General features: G+C 37.8%; 1 protein-coding gene across 10 annotated transcripts; it reads left to right on the forward strand.

Annotated features, from left to right (window-relative positions):
• The first annotated feature begins 59 nt into the window (after nt 1–59).
• Nucleotides 60–27,771, forward strand: LOC128511996 (immunoglobulin lambda-1 light chain-like). Of its 10 annotated transcripts, none has more exons than XM_053485080.1 (5): nt 10,577–10,659; nt 10,765–11,030; nt 15,359–15,419; nt 26,784–26,813; nt 27,312–27,771. In XM_053485080.1, exons 1-5 carry the CDS (start codon nt 10,620–10,622, stop codon nt 27,632–27,634), a joined length of 720 nt encoding a protein of 239 aa, XP_053341055.1. In that variant the 5' UTR covers nt 10,577–10,619; the 3' UTR covers nt 27,635–27,771. The 10 variants fall into 10 exon arrangements, with proteins under 10 accessions (XP_053341057.1, XP_053341048.1, XP_053341049.1 ...); XM_053485077.1 differs by having other exon boundaries at nt 15,359–15,415; nt 26,780–26,813; XM_053485073.1 differs by lacking the exons at nt 10,577–10,659; nt 10,765–11,030; nt 15,359–15,419 and adding exons at nt 223–310; nt 416–745.

Genomic DNA, 27,771 nt, shown 5'->3' on the forward strand with positions numbered 1-27,771 from the left:
TGTTGGTCAGTTTGTTGATGTTCATTATGTGAGTATAAGATAATTTATCTTCTATTAATTATAGAAGAGTATAGAAATATGACACTGCGAAGTTTATGACTTTCTTTATGCAAAATTCTTCAGCAACAGATTATTTTAATTAATCATGTGAACTGTACAGCTGTTCTCTCCACTGGTCTGATTGGCTGAGAGCAGATCCAGGTCCCGCCTCTGATGCTTTATGAAAGCTGGCTTCGCTCTGTTCATCACTCTGCTGATCAGACTGACATCATGCTGCTCACCGTCTGCGCTCTGCTCCCTGCTCTGGCAGGTAAAGATTCCTGCTCCTGCTTTCCTCTTCACACTCACGTCTTTTCATTCATTAGAATTCTCTTTATGAAATGATGATGACTCTCAGTGTTGCTTTATGTTGCAGTGGTCAGCTCACAGAAAGTAGTGACGCAAAAGCCTCCAGTTATAACAGTAGATAAGAGGAACTCTGTCACTATGGACTGTAACATCGCAAAGGATGAATATTATGTCTCCTGGTATAAACAGATTCCACCAGCAGCTCCAGAGTTTGTGTTGAGATTTTATCATTCTAACTCCGCTCCTGATAAATACGGAGACAATTTTTCATCCACACGCTTCACATCTAAAGCCTCATTAAAGATCGACTATCAGTTAATAATCAGTAATGTGGAGGTGGGAGACTCAGCAGTGTATTACTGTGGGACATGGGACGGCTCTGCTAATGCAGCTGTACCACAGTGATGTACACCGTGACAAAAACCTCCTCACTGCTCACACTCACTTCTGCTTTCACACAACACGAGAAACAACAAAAACCTGAACTTCAAATCACTGGAAATAAAATGTTCACTTAATTCCATATCACTGCAAAGCATCACTAATTCTATATCATACGAAAGGACACATTGAAATATGTACTAAACAAAAAAATGTTTAATAACTTGAATGGTTTTCAACCTTGAATGGAGTTAACCTGTCACATTCCTTGCCTGCTTAATGTGCTTTAGACCATCAGGTGTCTTATGCAGAGTAATGGTGGATACAGAATTAATCGGCCTATTGGGGCTACTACAACTACTGCACAAATCCATATTATGGCAATAGGAAAATTACCAAAACCATCAAACACTGTTATGAAACTCGTAATGGCTTGTTATGTTATGGCTCTCATAAGGTCAAGAGCTACCTCTGCTGCAGAGAATAAATTTATTAGAATGACCAGCTGCTTTACAGCACCTCAGATTAGAGCCACATAAATGCTAGTTGGAGTTCAAGCAGCAGATATACTGTATTTTAACATCCAAGGTTCAGATGAGCCTGGTCAGGCCTTCATAGAAACCATTACTTTGGAAGAACATCAAGCAGAAGAGACTTGTTTGGGCCAAGAAATACAAGGACAGATCAGTGGGAGAATGTCCTTTAGTGCTGGTGACACTGTTGGTGACTTAGTGGGCACCAACAGGGCACATAAACATGACCTCCAAGATCCTAAGCAGTCTGGTTTCAAAGGAGAAGAAAATCAGCCAAAGTTTTTCCACAACATTCTCGACCTTTCAGCAGTGTTTAACACAATCAACCACAGAACCCTCACAGGTCTTTTAATAGTTTGGCACAGCATGGCAATAATTTGCTTCCTACATGGAAGGTCGGTTACATGAGAAATAAAAATGTGTTATGCAATAATAAGAGCTGAAGAGCTCCTCTCCTGGCTGTGGTTTAAGTTGTTGTTGTTTTTGTCCACAAAATTTGATAACGGACACTGATTCTCTCCCACAGGACAGGAATGGGATGTTAAAGGAGTGTGTGCTGATGGTAGACAGTAGAAGAGAGAGCTGAAGTCTGGAGGACGTTTCAGTTCTTCTGCTTCCACTTCTGTATCTGAGGAGGGAGAGGACACTGAATGAATCACTGTGGTATTCGGCCAAGGAACAAAGCTGATCGTAAGCGATAAGTAAAACTTCTCAGCTCTTTATATGTACACTGTATCTCATTCACACTGTACTGTATGTTCTAGTATCATGTTTATTTCTTTATTATTTATTTGTTTGACTTAGTGTGATTTCATGTTTCATGGTTTGTGTTTCACTTGCTTTTGATTATCTACAATAAGTTTAATATGACAGATAAAGACAATTATTTGTCCTCTATGTCACTTTGCCTGAAATGTATAAAACTATTATAAAATAATTTAGAGAAGGTTTTCTGTATATGGGCTCCCTCAAAGATGAAATATCAGTTCATATTAATTTAGGTTCTTTTTTCCCATAGTCTGTCATTTTATTGTGTTAGAAAAATATTGAATATGATTATTAATGATATATTATGTAGAAGGTCCTACAACCAAGTCCTTGTGAAGGAGCTGCTACTGTCGAAAGGATTAAATCTTTATTATATAAACCAGCACTACTGTGAGAGCTGCTGTTATAGACATTTAATCAGCACCTTCTGACCAATCAGAACTCAGCAGTGCTGTAATATAATTTATCTGAATGTCTCCCTCTGTGTGTGGAATCAGACGCTGCTCTCCCGGCTCCTGTTCTGACCGTTCTCCCTCCGTCCAGTAAACAGCTGGAGTCTAAAAAAGCCACTCTAGTGTGTTTGGCCAGCGAGGTGGCCGGTGGTTTTGCTGATGTGCGTTGGCTCGTGAACGGGAACTCGGTCACCAGTGGAGTCATCACCGGCTCTGCACTGCAGCAAACCAATAAGAAATTCACACTGAGCAGCTCTTTGACCGTCGACAGCTCCGAGTGGGAAAACAACAAAGACATAACATGTGAAGTGTCTGCTGGAGGAAAAGCTGCATCGGTGAAGATTAACAAGTCTGAATGCAGTGAATAAACCTGATTACTGTTTATATATGAATTATTTAGCTGAATTTTATAAGTGTTTTAGATTAATTTAGAGAGAAAGGAAGAATATCACCTTCTGTATGTAATCAAAAAGAATTTTAATAAAACTGCAATACTATCAAAGAATGTTTTTGTTTGTTTTAAAGAAAACACTTCACCATATGTAGTCGTACATTTCTCTATCAAATGCAGCAGATATTAAAATGTGTGAAACCAAATGTCACAACTCTCACACACTCAGACACGTCACACTTCATGGATGGAGGAACGCTCAGGAAACACCTGCTGACCTGCAGTGTGTAATTTTAGCTCCATGTAAATGAGGAGCTTCTCCTTGGAGATAGAAATGTGTTTAATCACATGACACGAATCATTAAAATGAATCAGAAATCAGTGCATTTAGGGATCAATAATCATATAATTATAAAGCATGTGATACGGCGTTAATTAAAGGTATGCATTACATAATCAGTTTAACTTTAGTCAGACGAAGAGGATTGTGTTCAAATATGTGTGATATTTTTGGTAAAAAAAAAAAAAACATACATATACTGTAAAATCAATGAAAGAGAATCTTTATATGAATTAGAGTGTTAATGGTATGTTGAGTGTGTGTTCAGTATGTACAGTACTGTAGTACACCACTGTGGAGATCATCAGCTGTGGTGTGTGTTGTTGAGCGTCTCCTCCCTCTGTCCCTCCTCCTTTCTCTCTTATAGCACGTCCCTGCAGTCTCTCCTTTATCTGCTCCTCACGCTGCTCATCTCTTCACTCAGCACGAGAGTCCCATCACACACAGACACCATGCTGCCAGCGCTCTGCTCTCTCTTCACTGCTTTCTCATGTAAGATTTCACAACTCTGGAGCTCATCAGCATTTGGGCTCCATCTAATGTGAGCATGAAGTGATGTAACATGTGTGCTGTTTTTATTCCAGGTGTCAGTGGTGTGACTGTGGTGACGCAGAAGCCTCCTGTTCTCACACTGACTCATGGACAGACGGCCACCATGGACTGTAACCTGGGGACTGTTACTGGTAGTGCTGCACGCTGGTACAAACAGGTTCCTGGAGGAGTTCCTCAGTATGTGTTAAGCAATTATCACAGCTGGAGTTCTCCTTCCTATGGATCTGGTTTCTCATCTTCTAAATTTAAATCAACATGTTCATCTTCATCTGACTGTAATGTGGTCATTAATAATGTGGAGGTGGGAGACTCAGCAGTGTATTACTGTAAGACATGGGACGGCTCTGCTAGTGAGTACGTAACACAGTGATGTACACCATGACAAAAACCTCCTCACTGCTCACACTCACTTCTGCTTTCACACAACACGAGAAACAACAAAAACCTGAATCTCAGATCATAGAAATTAAAATGTAAACTCACTTGATGTTCACTGAAGACACACTGAATTCTTTACAGTTGAAGATCAAAGACATGGTACATGCATTTATTCCATGTTCCTAAAAACAGACACACATGGTTTATGGTTGACACTTGTTCAGTGTGTGGAGTGCAGGATGTTTGGACATTCTTTTTTTGTCATTAGTGATAATTTTACTTGTGATAGGTGTGTGTTAGTGAGCACTCTGACAGAGAAGATTAGAGAAGCGCATCCAGACTAGAGACAGGGTTAGAGAGTGCGAGAGCAGTGTTATACCGGACAGTCTGGGTGTCGCAGGCGGAGATAACCAGCCCCCGACTCCTGCATTAGAGCCATCACAGTGGGGTGAGTGGGTGACGACTCGGCGGCATACTAGTTCAGCGCTAACGCTAAGGCTAGCCCACCAGAGCACACCTCCTCTGCGCTTCACGTGTCCAACAGGTTTGCTCTCCTTAGTGATGCACCCACTGAGAAACCTGAAAGAGCTCTGGTTATAGAAGACTCTATACTGAGACTTGTGAAATTAGCCAGGCCTTTAGGGGCGCCAGCAGCAGTGGTTAGGTGTATCCCGGGAGCCAGAGCACCGGGCATAGCAGGTAATCTTAGGGCTCTAGGACAGAATAGGTTCTCTAAGATAGTGGTACATGCTGGAGCTAACAATATATGCCTTTGTCAGTCAGAGGTTAGTAAGAATCCAGAGAATCCAGAGCCCAGGCCAGGGAGCAGACAGACAGGCTAAACCAACCGTCTGCTAGCTGCATAGAGTCGTCACTCAGGGTTCATCATATTGAGACTGTGTCTGTTCCCCGAACTAAGCAAAAATGTAGAAAGACCCAGAAAGTCTGTTATAGTAATTTAATTAACATAAAGACCACAAACTCAGATCACACTGAATGCGCAGCCGGCACCTCTGATCTGAAGCTAGGACTGTTAAATATTAGATCTCTCGCATCTAAAGCAGTTATAGTTAATGAAATTATCACAGATCAGGAGTTTGATATACTCTGTTTAACAGAAACCTGGATTAAACAGGACGAGTATGTAGCTCTAAATGAAGCTAGTCCTCCTGGATACAGCTACATACACCAGCCTCGGTTAACTGGTAGAGGAGGAGGCGTGGCAGTTATTCACAGTGATAATCTGACTATCGTACAAAAACACAGACACAAATTGAATGCGTTTGAAGTCCCCTATAGTAACATAACAAGTGTAGCTACAAATATGATGTCGACTCAGTCGATCCCGCTAAAAGTCGTTTACAGACCTCCAGGGCCGTACTCTGAATTTCTTAGCAAATTTGCAGATTTCCTCTCAAACCTAGTCGTTTCTGTAGACAAAGTGTTAATTGCTGGAGATTTTAATATTCATTTTGAAAACCCAGAAGACCCTCTGAGAACTGCATTTATGTCTATACTGGACTCGATAGGAGTAAATCAGTGTGTAGTAGGACCCACTCATAAAGCAGGTCACACTTTAGATTTAATAAATAAATCGGATTAAGTATAAGAAATTTATTCACAATTCTGAAGTTATATCAGATCACTATCTTGTCTCAATTAAAGTGTGTCATAGTAATAATGTACGCACAGCGCCGCGCTACCGTATGAAACATACATTTAAATCAAACACCACACAGAGTTTTATCAGTAATCTCCCAGAGTTCCCAACTTCGATTAGATCACCGTCTGACCCCACAGAACTCGATCAGGCGACTGAATATTCAGAGTCGACATTTTGTTATACCTCGCTCCCTGGTATAACCATCATACACGCTCTTTAAAACAGACAACTCGGAAATTAGAATGTAAATGGCGTCAAACTAAATTGTTAGTATTTTAAATAGCATGGAAGGAGAGCATCCTGAACTATAGAAAAGCTCTTAGTGTAGCTAGATCAACATATCTCTCCACTCTTATAGAAAATAACAAAAATAATCCTAGATTCTTATTTAATGCTGTAGCCAAATTAACCAGAAATAAGACCACTGCAGAAATCTCCACCAAATTGTAAATATTAGGCATAAAATTGAGGTTTTGAAACCGAACAATGTAACTGATGCAGATGTTAATCTAGCCATGTCAGATCAGAACCTAGAATACTTTACTCCCCTTGAAGAGAATTAACTAATTTCACTCATCTCTTCTTCAAATTCATCAACCTGTACATTAGATCCTGTACCGACACATTTTCTTAAACAGATAGTACCAGCAATAACAGAACCCCTGTTGAGAATAATTCATTCTTCACTCAGCATTGGGTATGTTCCAAAATCTTTTAAATTAGCATTTATTAAACCAATTATTTAAAAAACCTGACCTTGACCCCTGTCAGCTGTCCAATTACAGGCCGATATCAAACTTCCCTTCATCTCTAAGATTCTCGAAAAGGTAGTAGCGGAGCAGCTTAAGTTCAAGTTCAAGTAGGCTTTATTGTCACTTCAACCATATACAGTTAGTACACAGTGAAACGAAACAACGTTCCTCCAGGACCAAGGTGCTACATGCATCATACACTCAACAAAAATATAAACGCAACACCTTTGTTTCTGCTCCTATTTTTCATGAGATGGACTTAAAGATCTAAAATTTATTCCAGATACACAATATTACCATTTCTCTCAAACATTGTTCACAAATCAGTCTAAATGTGTGATAGTGAGCACTTCTGCTTTGCTGAGATAATCCATCCCACCTCACAGGTGTGCCACATCAAGATGCTAATCTGACATCATGAGTAGTGCACAGGTGTACCTTAAACTGCCCACAATAAAAGGCCACCCTGGAATGTGCAGTTTTGTCTCACAGCAAGGTATCAGGTTGAGTAATTTATTTTCTACATTCTACACAATACTGGAGATTTTAAAACTATAAAATAACACATATGGAATTAGGTAATTACGTTATATTATATTATATATATATATATATATATATATATATATATAATATATATTATTATTATTATTTAAAAAAAAACAGTTACTCAGTACTTAAGTATCAATTTACCGAACATTTATTTACTCTTACTTGAGTAATATTTTGGATGACTACTTTTTACTTCTACTTGAGTAATATTATTATTTTAAAGTACAGCTACTCTTACTTGAGTAAATATTTTGGCAATTTTTCCCACCTCTGTCTGGAAATTCCTTCCTCCTAATCTTAGCTCTGAAAGGGAATTCTCCACATTTAAAGTCAAATTAAAGACATCTTTATTCAGAAATTAATATATTATTTAGTAGAGGGTGTTCTTAATCTTTCTAATTTGCCTTATAATTTAATTAAGTGTTGCACTTTGATTGTTTTCTCCTTGTATTATTGTTTTATTTTAGTTTTTATTGTGTAATTTTTTTTTATTTCAATTATTATTTATTTTTATTTTTATTTCTATTATTATTGTATTATTTATATTAGTATATTGATAATTTTATTTATATATCTCCCGCTACATCTGTGTCCTTTCTGTGTATTTAAGGCCCAAGTACTATATGTATGAGCCCTCTTGTTTTCCTAAAGGTTTTTCTCCCTAACATCTGGGGCTTTTGGGGGTATTAACATGCTCAAAAACTCATGAAAATGGGCTACCAGGTTGGAATCAGCTGCCATAAGGATGCCTGAGAGTCTGGAGGCTGGGCATGGCACGGGGTTCTCAGGGGCCCTCACACAAGTTTTTCACACTTGCATGTACACTCAAAAAAAATAACTTGTTGAATGAACGTAATTAAATTATGGAAAGAATTTCCACCTGATTTAATGGCTTTCTTTTAGCATTAAGCAATTTTGTTGGCCCAACTTAATGTTCTTAGGTTCAGTCAAATTAATTTTATTAGGTTCAATTAACGTATTTACTACAGCTGCGTCCAACATAATTTAATACTGTTAACATAAATGAATAGCGTTGGTACGACACATTTTTCAGTTTTAAATTAAGTTGATCCAAGTCAAGTAAATTTACATTTCAAGACCTGGTCAACAGAATTCTGTAAAGGAAGGAAGCATAAGACAAACGGGATAAAACTGAGATTTTTATTTTACACCAGCAGCAACTTACAAATGAGGTCTCAATTTGAAAAGATGTACAAAACATAAAAATCCACAAATAAGTATTAATCATAGAAAAAAATTAACACCAACAGAAAGTTTTGCACTTTATAACTGTGCGTTATGACTTTTAAATATGACCGTTAGAGACGGTTGGTCACTGAGGTAACTCCTGAAGTCAGATGCAGACAGGACACTTTCAGTCACAAACTCCTGTGAAAAAATACAGAAATAGATTTAATTAAAATTCATGATACTTAATTTATCAAATGAACAATATTTATACTTTGTTCCTCTCGCTTCACAACTCATGAGAACAGACCGAAACCAGAACCGAACCGCAGATTAAGCACGCGCATATAACCGTCTGTATTTTAAGTGTGATTAAAAATACAAGAAATAGCTTAAACCAAAATAACGTGACTAAACATCGCTAAACAGCAGGTAACATTTATGTTCAGTATTTTGTTTCTATTTAGAAAGATGGGAATTAATTCCTGCTTACCTTTTCCACACGCCCGCCAAACGTTTGTCTTCTCAACACGCTGTGTTCTCTTCTCGCGATATTTCCGGTTTTGCTATTTCCGGTTTTCATAGTGACAAGATCTCTTTGGTTTATCTCAACATGATTAAATCTAATACATGTTAAGTTGTTGAATTTTATGTAAATACAACATAATTTATTCATGTTCATCTTGGAAACATGAAATTATTATGTACAAAACACATATTACATTTTAGTACATGTAACAGGTAGCCATGTTCATTTTTTTGAGTGTATGCATCGAAACCCTGTAAACATTTAGAGCTCTATCATGCCCATCGCAGACGCCCGCCTAAATTTGTTATCGCACTCTGCCTACTCCGTGGGCTCCCTATGCAGACGGCCCCCCTTCTTCAGGTGTGCAAAGGACCGGATGGCCATAAACGTTAATGGACCTTTGGCTTTCTCCGCATTATAAAAGCGAAGCACGGAATTTAGTCCAGGGTCTGGAAGCACAGCAAAAAATTGCATAATGGTTTTAGTAAAGAGAGTGGCACATGAACAGAGTGATGTGACAAGCCCCCTTTAAAGACGAGAGCGCTGCCCATTGATCTCCATGAGAAGGACAGCACGGGAAAGAACTGCTCCAGCTTCCGCGACGCCTTCACTTCCGCGCAGAGCCCACCTTCACATCCTCGTCGCCGAAATGGAAAAGGCCACAAAGAGAACTGCGTTAAGGCTCCTGATCCCAGCCGGGAAAGCCGCCCAGCCGACGGATGTCCAGAAGTGATTCCAATCTGTGGCCACGCCCCCAGAGAGAGCTGGGAGGAGCGGGTCTTGGCTCGTGTTCAGCGGGAGAGGTTGGCATCATGGGATCATGCAGGAACGCTACCTCTGCATTCTCTATCCTGCCACTCTGCCCACCTGTTTGGCCGCATGCCAGCTGGGCACTGCCGACAAATCTGCACGTGCACACATTTACTATTGAATAAAATCATAGTGTGATGCTTTTTTTCCAGTATCCTCAGCTTTTTAAGTGTTAACATAAAATTGCCTTATACTACACCTCACGAATGATAACACTCACACACTCACATCTCTCTCTCACACACATACACATAGGCACAAACAGACTCATACATCATACACACACACACAAACATGTCACATGTATTGCACACACACATCACAAATGTTAACATACAGACTCGCACACCACACACATAAATACGCACAAACACATTTACACACACATTATGTTTAATTTTCACTTGGTAGTGAATAGCTCCTACATAAATAAAGGTTGATTGATTGAGCTACTGTTGGAGAAAATGAATCAACCTCCTCTGACCAATCAGAAGGCAAGATTAAATTGCACTGTGGTATAAATACATTTTAGCGGTGAATATTAGATATACAGTTCTTATAGGGTACAGTATTATATAGCAATAAGTCTTAGTGTTTGTTTTAGTATTTTTTGTGTAATTTATAGATAACAAAGATTCTTGCTGTGGGTTAAACTGTGTGTTACTGCACTTTATTAAACTCTGCTACACTGTCGGTCAGTTTGTTCATGTTCAGTATGTGAGTATAAGATAGTCTTCTAGTCTTTTTATTTTCTAATATTATATTTCAGTTGAATAAATTTTATGTATAATACTTAACGCACTGAACAGTTTATTGCTTTCTTTATGAAAAGTCATTTTTCAGCACAGCTGCTTTTAATAAGTCATGTGCAGCTGTTCTTTTCACTCATCTGATTGGCTGAGAGCAGATCCAGGTCCCGCCTCTGATGCTTTATGAAAGCTGGCTTCGCTCTGTTCATCACTCTGCTGATCAGACTGACATCATGCTGCTCACCGTCTGCGCTCTGCTCCCTGCTCTGGCAGGTAAAGATTCCTGCTCCTGCTTTCCTCTTCACACTCACGTCTTTTCATTCATTAGAATTCTCTTTATGAAATGATGATGACTCTCAGTGTTGTTTTATGTTGCAGTGGTCAGCTCACAGAAAGTAGTGACGCAAAAGCCTCCAGTTATAACAGTAGATAAGGGGAACTCTGTCACTATGGACTGTAACATCGCAAAGGATGAAAATTATGTGTACTGGTATAAACAGATTCCACCAGCAGCTCCAGAGTTTGTGTTAAAATTTTATTATTCTTACTCCACTTCTTTATACGGAAACAATTTTTCATCCACACGCTTCACATCTAAAGCCTCATCAAAGATCGACTATCAGTTAATAATCAGTAATGTGGAGGTGGAAGACTCAGCAGTGTATTACTGTGGGACATGGGACAGCTCTGCTAAAGAGCATGTATCACAGTGATGTACACCGTAACAAAAACCTCCTCACTGCTCACACTCACTTCTGCTTTCACACAACACTAGAAATAACAAAAACCTGAACTTCAAATCACAGGAACTGAAGAGGAAACTTACTAATTCTATGAATTCTTCATAATTAAAAAGCACAAATACATTATGCCCTCTAATTCCTCAGATTTTTGTGATCAGTATAGCACATAATAATTATCATAATGTGAAGAGTAACTGGTACAAACTGGTTCCAGGAGCAGTTGCAGCTCACTCATAGGGGCAGGTGAGGCAGAAACCCAACATATAGGCTACTGTATACTGTATATCAGCCATGTTCATAAAGTCATAAACTTGTTCACAACTCCATACATTTTAAAGTTTATTGTAATATATCTTTACTCATTTGAGCGGACAGATATTTTTAATTTGGTTTTATTTCAACATCCACTATTCAAAGAAAACTTCATGAGTCAGGACTTCATACTCGAATTGCGGCAAAGAAACCATTTGGCTTGGGCCAGCAAACACAAGGAAGGGACATCAGTGGGAAACTGTTCCTTGGTCTGATGAGTTTGAGATTTTTGATTCTAATCTCCCCGTCTTTGTTAGGCGTAGAGAGGGTGTGGGTGCTGGAGACACGGTTGGTGACTGTAAAGTCTTTTAGTGGGCATGGAAATCATAGACAGAGGGAGGCACAGATGCTGTGAACGTTGGTGCACTTTGAATTCATTTAAATTAAACTTTATTTGTAAAGCGCTTTTAACAATTGTCATTGTCACTGTAAGGGCCATATTTCATTTTTGTAATTTGTTGTTGTGTTTATTTCATTTCAATTTATTAGTTAAGCATTAAGTCTGTTAGTTAAGCATTAAACAGTAAGTCCATTAAGTGTATTAGTTTAAGCACTTAGTATTATACTCGTAAGTTGTAATGTGACATCATTTCATAAGTTGTTCTGTGACATCATCCCACAGTTATGCAACTGCATGCCTATCACGCACGTTAGTTGTTGAGTTGCTGTTAAGACACGGAAGGATACAGAAAGGTTTGGAGTACACAAGCCTTTGACCGTGATACCGTGGTATCGTGAGCCACTTGAGACTGTAAGCTAAAAGATACAGTAAAATAAGTTGTTGTAACTGTAATCTACTGAAGATACAGAACACAGCAAACGACTTGTCATGACTACAGTGGACTTATGCAAGAAACTGTAACAACCGTTTAACTTTGATGTTGAAAATAAAACGAGAAAGAAATCAACGATCGTCTGGAGTCGTCAGTGACACTGTGTAACAGAAAGACACGCGTCAGAACTTGTGAATAACATGCACGAACAGTCACAAAGCAGCTTTACACAATCAAAAGAATTATGGAATTTTTGCATTTTTGCATTTTTGCACAGCTTAGTCATGACTGCATGTGGCCTTTTATAAAAAAAATAATACTTTTTTTGTTATTATATTGTTGTCACATGCACACAATAATCGGTGTTTGTCATAAATACCTCCAACTGCTTCAGTGTTGCTGTAGGCCTCCATGTAGCCTTCCTGACCAGTTTTCATGGAGCAACATTCTGATCCAGGGAGGGTTTGTGTTGTACTAAATACCTTCCACTTTAAAAAAAATAGACTTTATTGAGTTTCTAGGCAGTAATGAGGACTTTGATTTTTTTGTACCCATCTTCTGACTTCTGCCTGTATATAACTTTATTCTGGAAATCTTTTAACACTGTTTGCTTGCACATTAGTTGCTTCAGTTGCACTACCAGGAACTGAAATGAGAGCTAGTTTAAAATGACTACAGCTAATTACAGATGAAATGCAAATGGATATTGTTACGCCCCATCCAGGGAAGCGCAACATGAAAGGACTAACCAGAGCAACAGATTTTTTTTTTACAACAAATGTTTATTGGGAGGTTAGGTTCAGGAGCTGACAAGGCCAAAATAACAAACAAAAGTCCTGGGGGGTATTCCAGAAAGCTTGGTTAACTTACCATTTTGTTAATCATACAAATTAATACATTGATACATAATCATTGTTACCCGCATACCGCGAGTATGTCGGTTCCAAAACACCTGAGAAGAGTAAGTTTAATCAACCTCCTACTGGTTACCCAGAGTTAATACGCGTGCACGGTACATACATAAAGACATTTTCAATGGATCGCCGATTTCACAAGTAAAAATCAAAGTGAAAAAAAGAGAGCGGAATACTTCACAGAGGTTTTAATGCACACATATGAGGAATTTAAGCCAATAATAAGGAAAAAAAGCAATACGATTGCACCGGCTACAGAAATAGAGTTGGCTTGGCAAAAAATAACGGACAGAGTAAATGCGTTAGCGCAAATTTAACATCGCCTCCCCTTTTATTATAATGCAAAATAATTAAACATACATACAGTACAGTTAGTAGAAGAAAAAAGAGTTGAATGATTTTACCAAGGCAAAAGATTAAGGACACAAAATTAAGTTGTTACCTGTACATAGCTATGAATAGATTTCCTATTAACATATTCTACCTCATTTATTAAAGGAGCTTTAATAGAAATTTTCTCACATGCTTTGCATCACATGCCCCACATTGTACGGTACAAAAAATGCCCTGACGCAAAAAAACATTGTGACATTTGCAATATGCGGTTTCAAAAGATGTGTTAAGTTAATTAACGATTCCAATAAAAAACGATAATGCTCTTTCACTAAAGCATAAGGAAATAAAAAAAACATCAATATCTTATAACTCTCTCCCGGCGAGAAAAAAAACCTTGTATAATTTGTGCCTCCATGTCCACAGGATCATCATCAAAAGGGCTGAATAACCTTCTGAAACAAACTTACCCTGGAACATAACCTGCTACCGAGCAGGTTATCTTCAAAGAGTAAGTTGCTATTGTTACATACATACCCAGAAAGTTACCTCCGTTTTTGGACCTAAAAGTTGAGGTTATCCACTAACTTACTCTTGAACTTACCTGATGTATGTCACATAGCCTGCTTTCTGGAATACCCTCCTGGTTTTCAAACGTCTACCTTACCTACTAAACAAAATAAAAATAAGATACAATCCCCTTCCCTAACTTCATATCACAAAAACACAGAAGAAAAGAATTCTCAAACAAATATGGCATCAGACTCCCTACTGTCCTAATTTAATATTTACAATATTTACAAAGATGTGTCAAACACTGAATTTAGAGGGAAATTCAAAAAATCTGTGTCAAATGAGTCAGATACACCAGTAAATGGTTGATAAAACAGTTAAATGCACAAGCAAACAAAGCAAATAGAACTTATGGCTCATAATTCTCTCTACACAATCCACAAAACACTTTGCTCAGTTTACAAAATGGCAACCAACAGCTCCTGAGGAAGTAATGTCATGACTTTTGAGTTTATAAGTCATTTTTAGGAGGCGGGTGATACTTTCCCAAATCAGTGATTGTTTTTTTCTGACATGTTGGTGTTATATCTCTTGCTTGGATGTTAAATGTTGCACTGAGTAAATCCAGCTGTATCATTTTAGATCGTAAAGCAACTAAATGTGATTATTTTACATAGGGGTGATTCTTTTCTATGCCCGATGTATATTAAATATACAGATATTACATATGTTACAGTATTAGGCAGCAAAATGTCTTAATGTTTATTTTAGTAGTGTGCACTCAATATTAAATTCTCCTAACACACTGTACAGTTTATAGCTTTCTTTATGCAAAGTAATTCTTGTTGTAATTCAGAAAGCTGTTCTTTCCACTCATCTGATTGGCTGAGAGCAGATCCAGGTCCCGCCTCTGATGCTTTATGAAAGCTGGCTTCGCTCTGTTCATCACTCTGCTGATCAGACTGACATCATGCTGCTCACCGCCTGCGCTCTGCTCCCTGCTCTGGCAGGTAAAGATTCCTGCTCCTGCTTTCCTCTTCACACTCACGTCTTTTCATTCATTAGAATTCTCTTTATGAAATGATGATGACTCTCAGTGTTGCTTTATGTTGCAGTGGTCAGCTCACAGAAAGTAGTGACGCAAAAGCCTCCAGTTATAACAGTAGATAAGGGGAACTCTGTCACTATGGACTGTAACATCGCAAAGGATTACACTTATGTCTCCTGGTATAAACAGATTCCACCAGCAGCTCCAGAGTTTGTTTTGAGATTTTATTATTCTCACTCCGCTCCTGATAAATACGGAGACAATTTTTCATCCACACGCTTCACATCTAAAGCCTCATCAAACATCGACTATCAGTTAATAATTAGTAATTTGGAGGTGGGAGACTCAGCAGTGTATTACTGTGGGACATGGGACGGCTCTGCTAGTGCAGCTGTACCACAGTGATGTACACCGTGACAAAAACCTCCTCACTGCTCACACTCACTTCTGCTTTCACACAACACGAGAAACAACATAACCTTCACTTTTACTGAAGGGGAAACTCACATGAAGTTCTTAGAATTTTTCATAATTGTAAAGCACACATACAGTATGACCTCTGATTCTCTGTATTGTCCAAAGTAGCTATATTTAGTTTTGATGACAGCTTGGCACACTCATAGCGTTCTCTCATCAGATTGACAAGGTAGTCACCTGGAATGGCTTTCACTTTACAGGTGAGCCTTGTCAAAAGTCTGTGACATTTTTTGCCTTCTTAATGTGCTTTAGACAATCATTTGTCTTATGCAGAGGGAGAGTGGGTACAAAGGTAATAGCCCTATACTGTAAAAAAAAAAAAAAAAAAAAAAAAAAGCCCAAATTTTAAGGAAAATAAATTACATTTTTATAGTAGTTTGCCCTTTTTAAAAAAAAAAAAAAAAATACATACAAATCTCTGTAAAATTACAGACATTATCTGTAAATTACTAAGTCAACTGTTTTTAAGTATTATTTCAATACTGAAAAATTAACTTTTTTCACATTTTTAACAGTAAAATACCATATTATTTTTACAGTATTTTTTCTGTTTTTGTAAATTACGTATAACTTTATGTAAAATTACAATAATAAATTGTAATTTAATACAAAACTCATTAGATAAATGTTAATGTCCATACTAAAAATGGAATGTTTTTCTTTGTAATTTTGAGGTAAATCATATTAGTTTTATAATACTTTGACATTTAAGTTCTAGATGCAAGTTTAGCATTTTTTCATGACTTTTTAAAAGATTATCCTTACATTATCACTTACATGTAGGCTATAGTATCTTATTTATGCCTTCAAAAAATGTGAAAAGAATTTAGGAGACTGATAATTATCAAAAAATATATATTTTTGTTTTGATGACATTTGTTTTGAAATATCACCATGGCAATCTAGCCATCAGCTTTTTTAATGCAGGCCGGAATGTTCTGACACAAGGATAAAGTATTTGCTGTGTAGCTGTTTTAAAGCAGCGCTTTAAGTTACATTTTGATATTTTGCTTGTATGAGGGGAACTATGGTGTTATTTTTGCACCAAAAACATTAGCGAAAACTCCACGAACTCTCCGCGTTAACTGTCACAGTCAATCAGAGGCTGGAGGCGGGAACATTCTAATCTTGTTTCTGATTGGCTGATCAGCAGCTGGAGGCGGATATATTCTAATTATCGCTTCATTACTGGCGCATTTAAATAAGCGCGCTAGTGAGGGCGGACCAGACGTGAAATACGCTTATGTTTATTGCTAAGGCAGTGGTTCTCAAAGTGTGTGGTGCGCCTCACTAGTGGGGAATAAAGATATGACAGGTGGGGCACAATGAACGGGAGGGAATTAGTGGAAAATAATAGGAAAGTACCTATTCTAATTCATGCTTTTCTTCATTGACGATAAAGATCGGACACTCGAAACTAAATAATGACACGCAAAGAAATGGATCATTAATACAAGTAAATTAAAATAACATCAGAGAAAAAGTGGAACCATAGGGCAACAATAACGATTTAACGTTATTTAACGTCGGCATGTTAATTGCAGAGGAACAATATATAAGGAAACATTCGGTATTATATATGTCACTTCATTTATTCCTATATGTATTCTGATGTTTCTGTATTTTTGTTAAACATTAATATTTTATCAGGCAGTACTAGTCCGGCATTTCTAGTTTCCAGTGAGGCAACAAAGTTGCTTTTTGATCCTTCAGGCGCTGAACAGAAGGGAAGATCGATATTGTTCTACGCTTTTTGTTGCTTTGCGGCATTTTGTGATGTTCCCTAAATCATTCGTTGCGCCGTAGAGAATAATGGTGTTTATGCTTTTAAACATGTATAATTTAAGGCGGATGGAGCTTAAAGACAATGTAGAGAGGAAATATATGTGGTTATCTTATTCGCTGGTTTATTTACGCAGCTATTGAATGAGGAGATGCGAATATGCGAAAATCAAACCAACTTTACCGCCGTCACGAACCGGGTCAGTAGCGTACTGTATGTAGTGAGCATAATAACGTCAATGGATACATTTGTTACATGGACCACAAAAATGCAGGTGATTCAGCACTATCGGCCTAATCAACCAAAAATCCAGCCGAAAGGTAAACATGATGAAGCCTATGTTGCACTTGGATTCATGGTGGGGATGGTGAGGGCAGAGGAGAGACCCGTGTGTGTTTTGTGTCTTAAACCGCTGGGAGCAGACAGCATGAGACCCAACAAAGTAGAAAGACACTTAGAGACAACACACCCCAGTCACGTTAATAAGCCACTCGACTTCTTTGAAAGAAAGCTCTAGATAAGTGATGAAGTAAGCCTGTTATAGCAATTGCATGTGTATTTTATCTGTTTTGAACTTGGTGTTATTCAGTGGTGTCAAAAGTATTCATATTCATTACTTGAGTAGAAGTATAGATACTAGGGTTTAAAAAGACTTCTTTAAAAGTTGAAGTATCAACTCAAGCTTTTTACTCAAGTAAAGTGTAAAAGTACTGGTTTAAAAACTACTTAAAGTATAAAAGTAAAAGTAACGTGAGGGGGAAAAAAGCATTAAGGATAAAAGCTAGGCTGTGCCATGGGCCTATATACTGCACTATATAAAAGAAAAAAGAAAAATGTGTTGTTGTTTTTTTGTCGTATTTTTTAACACCCATAGTGATTTGGGATACTGTATATGGCAATTGAAAAAGAATGCATTTTAGTACAATGCAAATACATTACATTTAGGCAGATGCTCTTATCCAGAGCAACTTACATTTTTATCTCATTATACATCTTTGGGTGTATACAGTGTTGGGCCTTGCTCAAGGGCCCAACACTGGAAACCTGGTGGTTGTGGGGTTTGAACCTGGGACCTTCCGAACCGTAGTCCAATGCCTTAACCACTGAGCTACCCCTGACCCACTACTGAGCATTAACATGTTTCATGGAGAAGAAGATATGATAACTAGTTGCCTATAAGTATTTTAATGGTGCAAAAAGTCAAACTTCAGAGGCATGTCGTCAGTAACCTTTATTGGAATGTAAATGTACATCCAAGCTTAGCTGCAGGAATCTGTGAGGGCAACATACAAGAAAATTAGTGCACCCAGGGCAGGCTTAGTAACAATTACCCTTGTATAGTTGTCTACAATAAACATTAGTGCTGTCAGAATGAAGGATTAATCCAAGTGATTTATCAAAAAAAAAAATATATATATATCATTCCTGTTAGCTTCCTGGTGCTGTTACCTTCCGCGCTGGTGCTTGGTTGTGACATTTCGCTCGAATCTTGAGTAGAGGTGGGCGATACTTAAAAATTTTGTATCGATCCGATACCAAGTACTGTAAATACAGGGCCAATATCGCCGATACTGATACTGATACTTTTTTAATTTTTAGCATACAATATAAATTACATCTACAAAATTATACATTTTAGTCTATCGCCTATCCACTTGTAGCTTAAAAAAGCAATCCTATAGTGTCCCTTCCATGGTTAAATTAAACACACACACACACACCATGAACACACACCTGGCGCAGTGCAGTTATTTGTTAATCTTAGTTTTCATTAAATAACATTAATGAAGATTTATAAATATTGTAAAAAATGTATTATAAATTTTTAGTTGTCCATTAATACATTGTTAACAAATGACACTTTATTTGTAAAGTGTTACCATTTTTCAACACCGGCAAAATAATCACTTTAGTATTACTATAAAACCACAGTTTTACAAAAAATACCACAGTTAAATTACAGTTAGTGTAAGCATTGTTAATTTGTGGTTTATATCACCCATGGTTATGTTTTGTTACATTTAGGCATTTGGCAGACGCTCTTATCCAGAGCGACTTACATTTAAAAAAATATTTTTTATTTCATTACACATCTGAGCAGTTAAGGGTCTTGCTCAAGGGCCCAACAGTGGCAACTTGGTGGTTGCGGGGTTTGAACCTGGGATCTTCTGAACCGTAGTCCAATGCCTTTACCACTGAGCTACCCCTGACCCCAACACCTTACAACAACTATGGTGATGACACTTCATGCTGAAGATCCAATTTAAATAATAACATATCTTTACCAGTGTTATCACCCAGGATATTTCTGAGGGTGAAAGGACTCTGCCAGTGACTTCTGTCTCGCTGCCGGCGGGGCTCTGTCTGAAAGATTGGCTCCTGTCTTTCTCTTTGTAGTTCCGAGCTCTCTTTGTCATGTCGTTTTATGTGTTTGTGTAAGTTGGTGGTGTTACCACAGCGAATAACCTTTTAACAGACGTCACAATTTGCTGTGTTTTCATTCACAGCAGTAAAATATTTCCACACAGTGCTCCGTTTTTTTATCTGCCAGCTACATGATACCAAGGCAGACACGCACCTCGCTCTCACTCTCTCTGCAGCTGCTTGTTTTTGGCGCTGCTGAGTCACGTGATGGCAGGATTACAAAAAACAGCAGAGCAGAGAGGGGTGAACAATGTGCGTGACGTGCGAAAGGAGCTGCATAAGAGAAAGCGTTACATACAAGCTCATTTTAAATATTATATTTCATGCAAAATAAATAAAATCACTGGTTTAAAAAGCTCTTAATATCGATATTTTGACTTTTGGATCGATCATTTTCGATACAACCCCTATATCAAAAGTATCGATATTAAGGATCGATACACCCACCCCTAATCTTGAGTCTCTATCACGGACATCTTCGTCTACTTATCACAACCTTATCAACCGAAAATGCTATTTTATTCAAACCTCCTTGCTGGAGTGTGTGACGTGACGTCATGTGCAGGTGCGATGGATCGCGTACCAACCAATAGGGTGTCGGAATGGTGTGTTTATATTTCCCATCCAACCACAATCAAATTCGCTCCATCCGGATGGCGCGGTTTATCCGGATGTTTTTTTGTTTGATTGTTTTTTGAATGACAAGCTAAAATAAAATAGGAGTAACGCGGCTATTTTTTAAATGTAAGGAGTAGAAAGTACAGATAATTGCGTGAAAATGTAAGGAGTAGAAGTAAAAAGCCGGCTAAAAAATAATTACTCCAGTAAAGTATAGATACCCAAAATTTCTACTTAGGTAAGGTATAAATGGTTTAGAAATTGATATTTTAATGAATAGTAAACTTGGCCGATTTTGTTATCATTTTGTTGACAAGTGGGGCTTGAAAATTCGCCCACTCCTTAAGTGGGGAATGACAGAAAATGTTTGAGAACCACTGTGCTAAGGTATCACACACAGACGTAACGTGATATGAACCAGCCAATGGGAAACAGGCGTCCTGCAAATGTTTAGCGCGTGCAGAGGTGGTCTGACTCTGCAGCCGGTAAACAGTTTCTGTGTAAATTCAGAGGAGTGAAGACAAGATGCTGAGCTACAGGTGAGAAAAAAAGCAGTCTCTGAGGGACAGAGGAGGAGACTCTGAAATGTCACATCATGTTTCAGTGGGAGAAAAAATACCTGCAGGCTCAAGAGACAATTATGGTAAGAGATTTTTTTAATGGTATTTTAATTTTTATTGTTGTAGCTGTAAACAAAGCTCATTTATTTATACTGCAACGTTCGTCTGTCGCAAATCTCAGATGAGTCTCAGGTACTAACATGTCACCACTGAGAAGCCGCAGGAATTCACCTACACCTACTGTATAAGGGTGAAGGAGTCAGATGGACAGGGAGGGTTAGCGAGCTCTTTAAGAGCATGCGCATTAAGAATTTCGAGAGAGAGTCAGTGTGTGTACTGTACTCTGAAACCTAACTCTTCTTCTTCTTTGTCTTTCAGCTGTTCCCTTTCAGGGGTCGCCACAGCGAATCATCTGCCTCTATCTAACCCTCTGCATCCTTTTCTCTCACACCAACTAACTTCATGTCCTCTCTCACTGCATCCATAAATCTCCTCTTTGGTCTTCCTCTAGACCTTCTGCCTGGCAGTTCCAACCTCAGCATCCTTCTACCGATATATTCACAATCTCTCCTCTGAACATGTCCTCTCTGACTTTATCTCCAAAACATCTAACGTGGGTTGTCCCTCTGATAAACTCATTCTTGATCCTATCCATCCTTGTCACTCCCAAAAAGAACCTCAACATCTTCAGCTCTGCTACCTCCAACTCTGCCTCCTGTCTTTTCTTCAGTGCCACTGTCTCTAAGCCGTAGAGCATCACTGGTCTCACCACTGTCCTGTACACCTTTCCTTTCATTCTCGCTGATACTCTTTTATCGCACAACACACCTGACACTTTTCTCCACCCACTCTGAAACCTAACTGCAGTATAAGTATTAGTGTCTGATAATGTTAGCCTGACAGGGTCAGAGATGACTTATTTTACATTAACAGCTGCTTTTACTCTCCAAAATGTTAACTTCCACAAACATTGTGTATTTGTACTCTTAAATGACTCATTCCTTTTCAGTAAATTAATATCAATACTTCAGTCAAAATAAATGTATATTAATGTAAATATTCTCACATTTATAATACGGTGGACACATTGACACATATTGTTCTAATTCTATAGAGATCAATATGTTGAAAACTTCTATGTATATGTAGCTGCCTGCTTATGTGTGATATGTACATTACATTAACATTTTGAACAAGTATGAAACTTGCTTACATTTTTAGATTAAACATTGGAATGTGGGAGAAGAGGCATCCAGTAGAGAGACGAATCCTTCACTAGTAAGTATGGTGTGCAATATAAGACTAGTTTGAATCTTTTTATGGTGATTTAAAAGTTAACTTTTTCAACCTTGGATCATTTTGAGTCCAATTTTTTTTTAATGTGTAGAGATCCTTTCGTTATTAAGGGGCTCCAGTTGAAAAGTTCTTGAGGTTCCCTTTAATATGTCTAGTATTAAATATGATTTTCAGTATTTTGTTAATCTGTTTCTTGGGCAACAGAGAAAATGATTAAGTTTTTTCATTTGAATCTAAGATCTGAATGTGTTCTTTTCTTCTCTCTTCGAATCCACACTAATGCACCAAGGATCCAGTTGTTTACTGCCTGTTTGGAAGAGGATCTTTCTTGGATACACTGGACCATCCATTTTGCTATTTTGGTATGTTTTAGATTTAATTTACTTGCACTAAGGCATTAAGATTCTGAACTAAAGGTTAAAAGTTATTTGTACAAATACATTATATAAGAACTATAGAGTAAAAAAAGGGACCACATTGTACTTTATTTGTAATAAAGTTTCCAATCCAACTTTAATTGGAACATTGGGAATCTTGTTTAAAATTGTTCATTTCTTTATAGGTTTTTATTCAAGGATATTTAACAGCAATGTTTAAGTTTGTAAGAGAGAATATTCCACTGTTATAGCATTATAGTCTAAATATTTCATTTAGTTTTTCATTTTAGGATTTTACTGTAATGCTATAAAACTGACCTTTTTTTATTGTATTTTGCATCATACCTGTACCACACTGTGTCACAGTTCTACAGGCTATTTTACAAATATTGTAATCTTGAGTTTGTGTTAACACTTTATTGAATATGTGTGTAAGGTTAATTAAAGGTGTATTAAAGGTGTTTGTAATAATTTTGGAAAGAACTGTAAAATAAAAACATTTTGCTGCTACACGGCTAGTGCTGTTTTAATGAATGTGTTAAATCGTATAAATTTTGGAAAAAAATCTGTTTCACTGCTAAACATGTTGCTGATCCTTTATTGAAGGTCTTCAATTGTATACATTTAGCAAAAACCGTTTTTTTACTGCTAAACTTCTGTAAAATAACAGTGTTTCTCTGTTAAAAATAAAATAACAATTTCTGTAAATTTAATGTTTTTGAGCATAATATGAACTAGAGTATTTTACCGTAATTTTATGTTTTTTGTTTGGCAGCTGTTCCTGCCGGTCATTTGTCTGTTTTTTTTACGCTTTTTTTTTTCAGTGTATAATAGCACTCTCAAATGATCTGCTGCCCATGTCATGGTAGCACAACACACCCCCAGAGGTCTAGGGAAGTGAGGGAACTATAAGGTTAGTATGACTGGGTAAAAGCAAAAACACATCTCCTACAACTTTTTATCCTGTGATCTCTACAACAGTGAGACATGATCTCGTGTCTCACAGGATGTGTGAACAGAACAGTGTATAATACAGACGTGTGATTCACTGACACTGAATGGGATGTTAAAGAAGTGTGTGCTGATGGTAGACAGTAGAAGAAATGGGAGTTTTAAAGAATGTGTGATTGTTATACCAGAGAGCAAGTTTCTTACTGACTAATTATTTTCTTTTAACTGGAGCTTTATTATCTGAGGTATAACAGAATGTTGACTTTGAATGTTGACATTCAGTCTCCTGATGGAGTTCTGAGGGGTCAGACAGTGATTCAGGTTAACTTAGATAACTTCAGACTGTGGAAATGTCACTTTATTTCCTATACTTAATCAGAAGGATATTATTAAGTCTAAAGTGTGACCTACTTTATAATTTATCTACAGAAACGACCAGGTTTGAGAAAAAACCCACAAATAGGAAGAAATTCAAAGTACAGCCCAGGAGATTTGTAAATAATAATTAGCAGAAACTGTGCTCTAGTGTTGCATAAGCAGGAGTTTCAAAACCCCAGCATGATTAGGCTGAGAAAAAGCATGTGATACGATTTAAATGTTATACGGTACATCATCAGTGTAACTTTATTCAGATGATGAGGATTCTGTTCATATATGTGTGATGTTTTTGGTAAAATTTAATTGTATTTATTTAAAAAAGTCATTATTTCATATTAACCCCTTAGTGTGTCTGGCATCTTTTTACCGAGTGCAGCACATGGGAAAGTGTGTTGTATTGTATTTACCAGAACACGTCCAAGAGTCAAAAAGACTGAAGTGGTTATCCAGAACAGCATCAGTCCATCGTCCAGTTCAGTTGATACACTGAGCTTTATGGTCATGTCTATAGATTAGCACTGACTCATCGTATGTCACAGAGAGAGAAACACACTCAGGATACACCTGCTTGTCCTCACGCTGACATACAGGGGAGAACATCAGCTGTGGTGTGTGTTGTTGAGCGTCTCCTCCCTCTGCCCCTCCTCCTGTCTCTCTTATAGCACGTCCCTGCAGTCTCTCCTTTATCTGCTCCTCACGCTGCTCATCTCTTCACTCAGCACGAGAGTCCCATCACACACAGACACCATGCTGCCAGCGCTCTGCTCTCTCTTCACTGCTCTCTCATGTAAGATTTCACAACTCTGGAGCTCATCAGCATTTGGGCTCCATCTAACGTGAGCATGAAGTGATGTAACATGTGTGCTGTTTTTATTCCAGGTGTCAGTGGTGTGACTGTGGTGACCCAGAAGCCTCCTGTTCTCACACTGACTCAAGGACAGACGGCCACCATGGACTGTAACCTGGGGACTGTTGCTGATGATAGCACACGTTGGTACAAACAGGTTCCTGGAGGAGTTCCTCAGTATGTGTTAAGAAATTATCACAGCTGGAGTTCTCCTGACTATGGATCTGGTTTCTCATCTCCTAAATTCACATCAACACACTCCTCTAAATCAGATTATAAACTGATTATTAGTAATGTGGAGGTTGGAGACTCAGCAGTGTATTACTGTAACACATGGGACAGCTCTGCTAAAGAGTGGGTATCACAGTGATGTACACCGTGACAAGAACCTCCTCACTGCTCACACTCACTTCTGCTTTCACACAACACGAGAAACAACAAAACCCTGAATCTCAAATCATAGAAATTAAAATGTAAACTCACTGATGTTCACTAAAGACACACTGAATTCTTCACAGCTGAAGATCAAAGACATGGTACATGCATTTATTCCACGTTCCTAAAAACAGACACATGGTTTATGGTTCTCTGGTCCCAGGTCAGTTCTTTGGCTTTAACAAACTCAGTATGATCAGCTGATCTACATAAATGCGATTTCCCAAAGATTTCCTGAGATTGTTGTAAAACCAGAACTTCAAACTCACTGGAACTAAAGTACAAACTCATTTGATGTACTCTGAATTCTTCATAATTGTAGAGCACAGAACGCTATGACGTCTGGTTTCTCGGATTTTTGTGATCAGTGAAACACATAATAATCATAATGTGAACAGTAACTGGGACAAACTGGTTCCACGAGCAGTTGCAAGTCACCCATAGGGGCAAGTGAGGCAGAAACCCAACATATACTGTATACTGTATATTAGCCATTCAGCAAATTTTAATCTTCATGAAGTCATAAACTTATTTACAACTCTGTACATTTTAAATTTCTTGTAATAGAAATTTACTCTTTTAATTCAATTTAAAAAAAATTATTTGGCTATTTAACAAATACTGATTTGTACATTAACACTGAAGATATTCAAACTGTGAAAGAAAACGTATAAAATTATGTACTAAACAAAAAAGTGTTTAACAACCCAAAACATGTTTTATTTCATTGATGACAACCTGGCACACTCATGGCATTCTCTCATCAGAATTATCAGGCTGTCATTTGGATTGGTTTTTAATTGATAGGTTTGCCTTGTCATGAGTTAGTCTGTAACATTTCTTGCCTGCTTAATTTGCTTTAGACCATCAGGTGTCTTATGCAGAGGAAGGGCGAGTACGAGTTAATCACATTATTAGTGCTACTACAACTACTACTCAAATCCATATTATGGCAATATGAAAATATGGATATCATCAAAACCTTCAACACTGTGATGAAACCTTTGCTGCAGAGAATATGTTTATTAGAATGACCAGCTGCTTTACAGCACCTCAGATTAGAGCCACATAAATGCTTCTCGGAGTTCAAGCAGCAGATATATTTCAACATCCAAGGTTCAGATGAGCCTGGTCAGGCCTTCATAGATGAATTGCGGCAAAGAAATCGGTACTTTGGAACAAGAACAAGCAAAAAAGACTTGTTTGGGCCAAGAAACACAAGGAATGGACAACAGATCAGTGGAAAAATGTCCTTTAGTCTGATTTTTGGTTCTAACCTCTAAGTCGTTGTTAAACATAAAGAGGGTGGATACACGCTGCTGGATCAGCCAAGGTCTTATCTTTCCCCATCCTCATCAACCTTCCAGCAGCAGTTGACACAATCAATCACAGACTTTCACAGATCTCCTCTCCTGGCTGTGGTTCAAGTGTTTATGATAACGGACACTGATTCTCTCCCACAGGACAGGAATGGGATGTTAAAGAAGTGTGTGCTGATGGTAGACAGTAGAAGAGAGAGCTGAAGTCTGGAGGATGTTTCAGTTCTTCTGCTTTCACTTCTGTATCTGAGGAGGTTTTTGTACGGGTGAGGACACTGAATGAATCACTGTGGTATTCGGCCAAGGAACAAAGCTGATCGTCAGCGGTAAGTAAAACTTCTCAGCTCTTTATATGTACACTAGACTAGAAACTACATGTTCTAGTTTCAGTTTTCTTACTTCATTTTTCAGTTTAACTTGTGATTCATGTTTTCTGGTTTGTGTTTCAATCGCTAATGAATATCTACGATACTTTTAAAATGACAGATACAGACAGTTATTTGTTCTCTTTGTTCTTACTTTGCCAGAAATGTATAAAAGTATATTATTAATGTAGAGACTCCCTAAACCTTGAAATATCAACTCATATTAATTAAAGTCTTGTTTTCCCATACTTTTTGTCATTTTATTTTGATTAAAAATAAATTATTGAATCTGTTTATTATTAATCATCTATTATGTAAAAGTCTCCATGTAGGAGCTGTTACTACTGAAAGGATTAAATATTATTGCATGTGGATTAATATAAACCTGCCCTACTGTACAGACCTCCGCAGTGCTGTAATATAATTTATCTGAATGTCTCCTTCTGTGTGTGGAATCAGACGCTGCTCTCCCGGCTCCTGTTCTGACCGTTCTCCCTCCGTCCAGTAAACAGCTGGAGTCTAAAAAAGCCACTCTAGTGTGTTTGGCCAGCGAGGTGGCCGGTGGTTTTGCTGATGTGCGTTGGCTCGTGAACGGGAACTCGGTCACCAGTGGAGTCATCACCGGCTCTGCACTGCAGCAAACCAATAAGAAATTCACACTGAGCAGCTCTTTGACCGTCGACAGCTCCGAGTGGGAAAACAACAAAGACATAACATGTGAAGTGTCTGCTGGAGGAAAAGCTGCATCGGTGAAGATTAACAAGTCTGAATGCAGTGAATGAACCTGATTACTGATTGTATATGAATTATTCAGCGGAATTTTATAAGTGTTTTAGATTAATTTAGAGAGAAAGGAAGAATATCACCTCCTGTATGTAATCAAAAAGAATTTTAATAAAACTGCAATACTATCAAATAA

The sequence above is a fragment of the Clarias gariepinus genome, chromosome 24 (genome assembly GCF_024256425.1).
Source record: "Clarias gariepinus isolate MV-2021 ecotype Netherlands chromosome 24, CGAR_prim_01v2, whole genome shotgun sequence".
NCBI classification, from domain to species: domain Eukaryota; kingdom Metazoa; phylum Chordata; class Actinopteri; order Siluriformes; family Clariidae; genus Clarias; species Clarias gariepinus.

Excerpts from the sequence above, each read along its gene's own strand:
- LOC128511996 (XM_053485076.1), top strand. The coding sequence starts at position 14,888 with ATGCTTTATGAAAGCTGGCTTCGCTCTGTTCATCACTCTGCTGATCAG. Across the intron at positions 15,420-26,783 it reads CTCTGCTAGTGCAGCTGTAC|TCGGCCAAGGAACAAAGCTG; the intron begins CACAGTGATGTA and ends TCACTGTGGTAT. Across the intron at positions 26,814-27,311 it reads AACAAAGCTGATCGTCAGCG|ACGCTGCTCTCCCGGCTCCT; the intron begins GTAAGTAAAACT and ends GTGTGGAATCAG.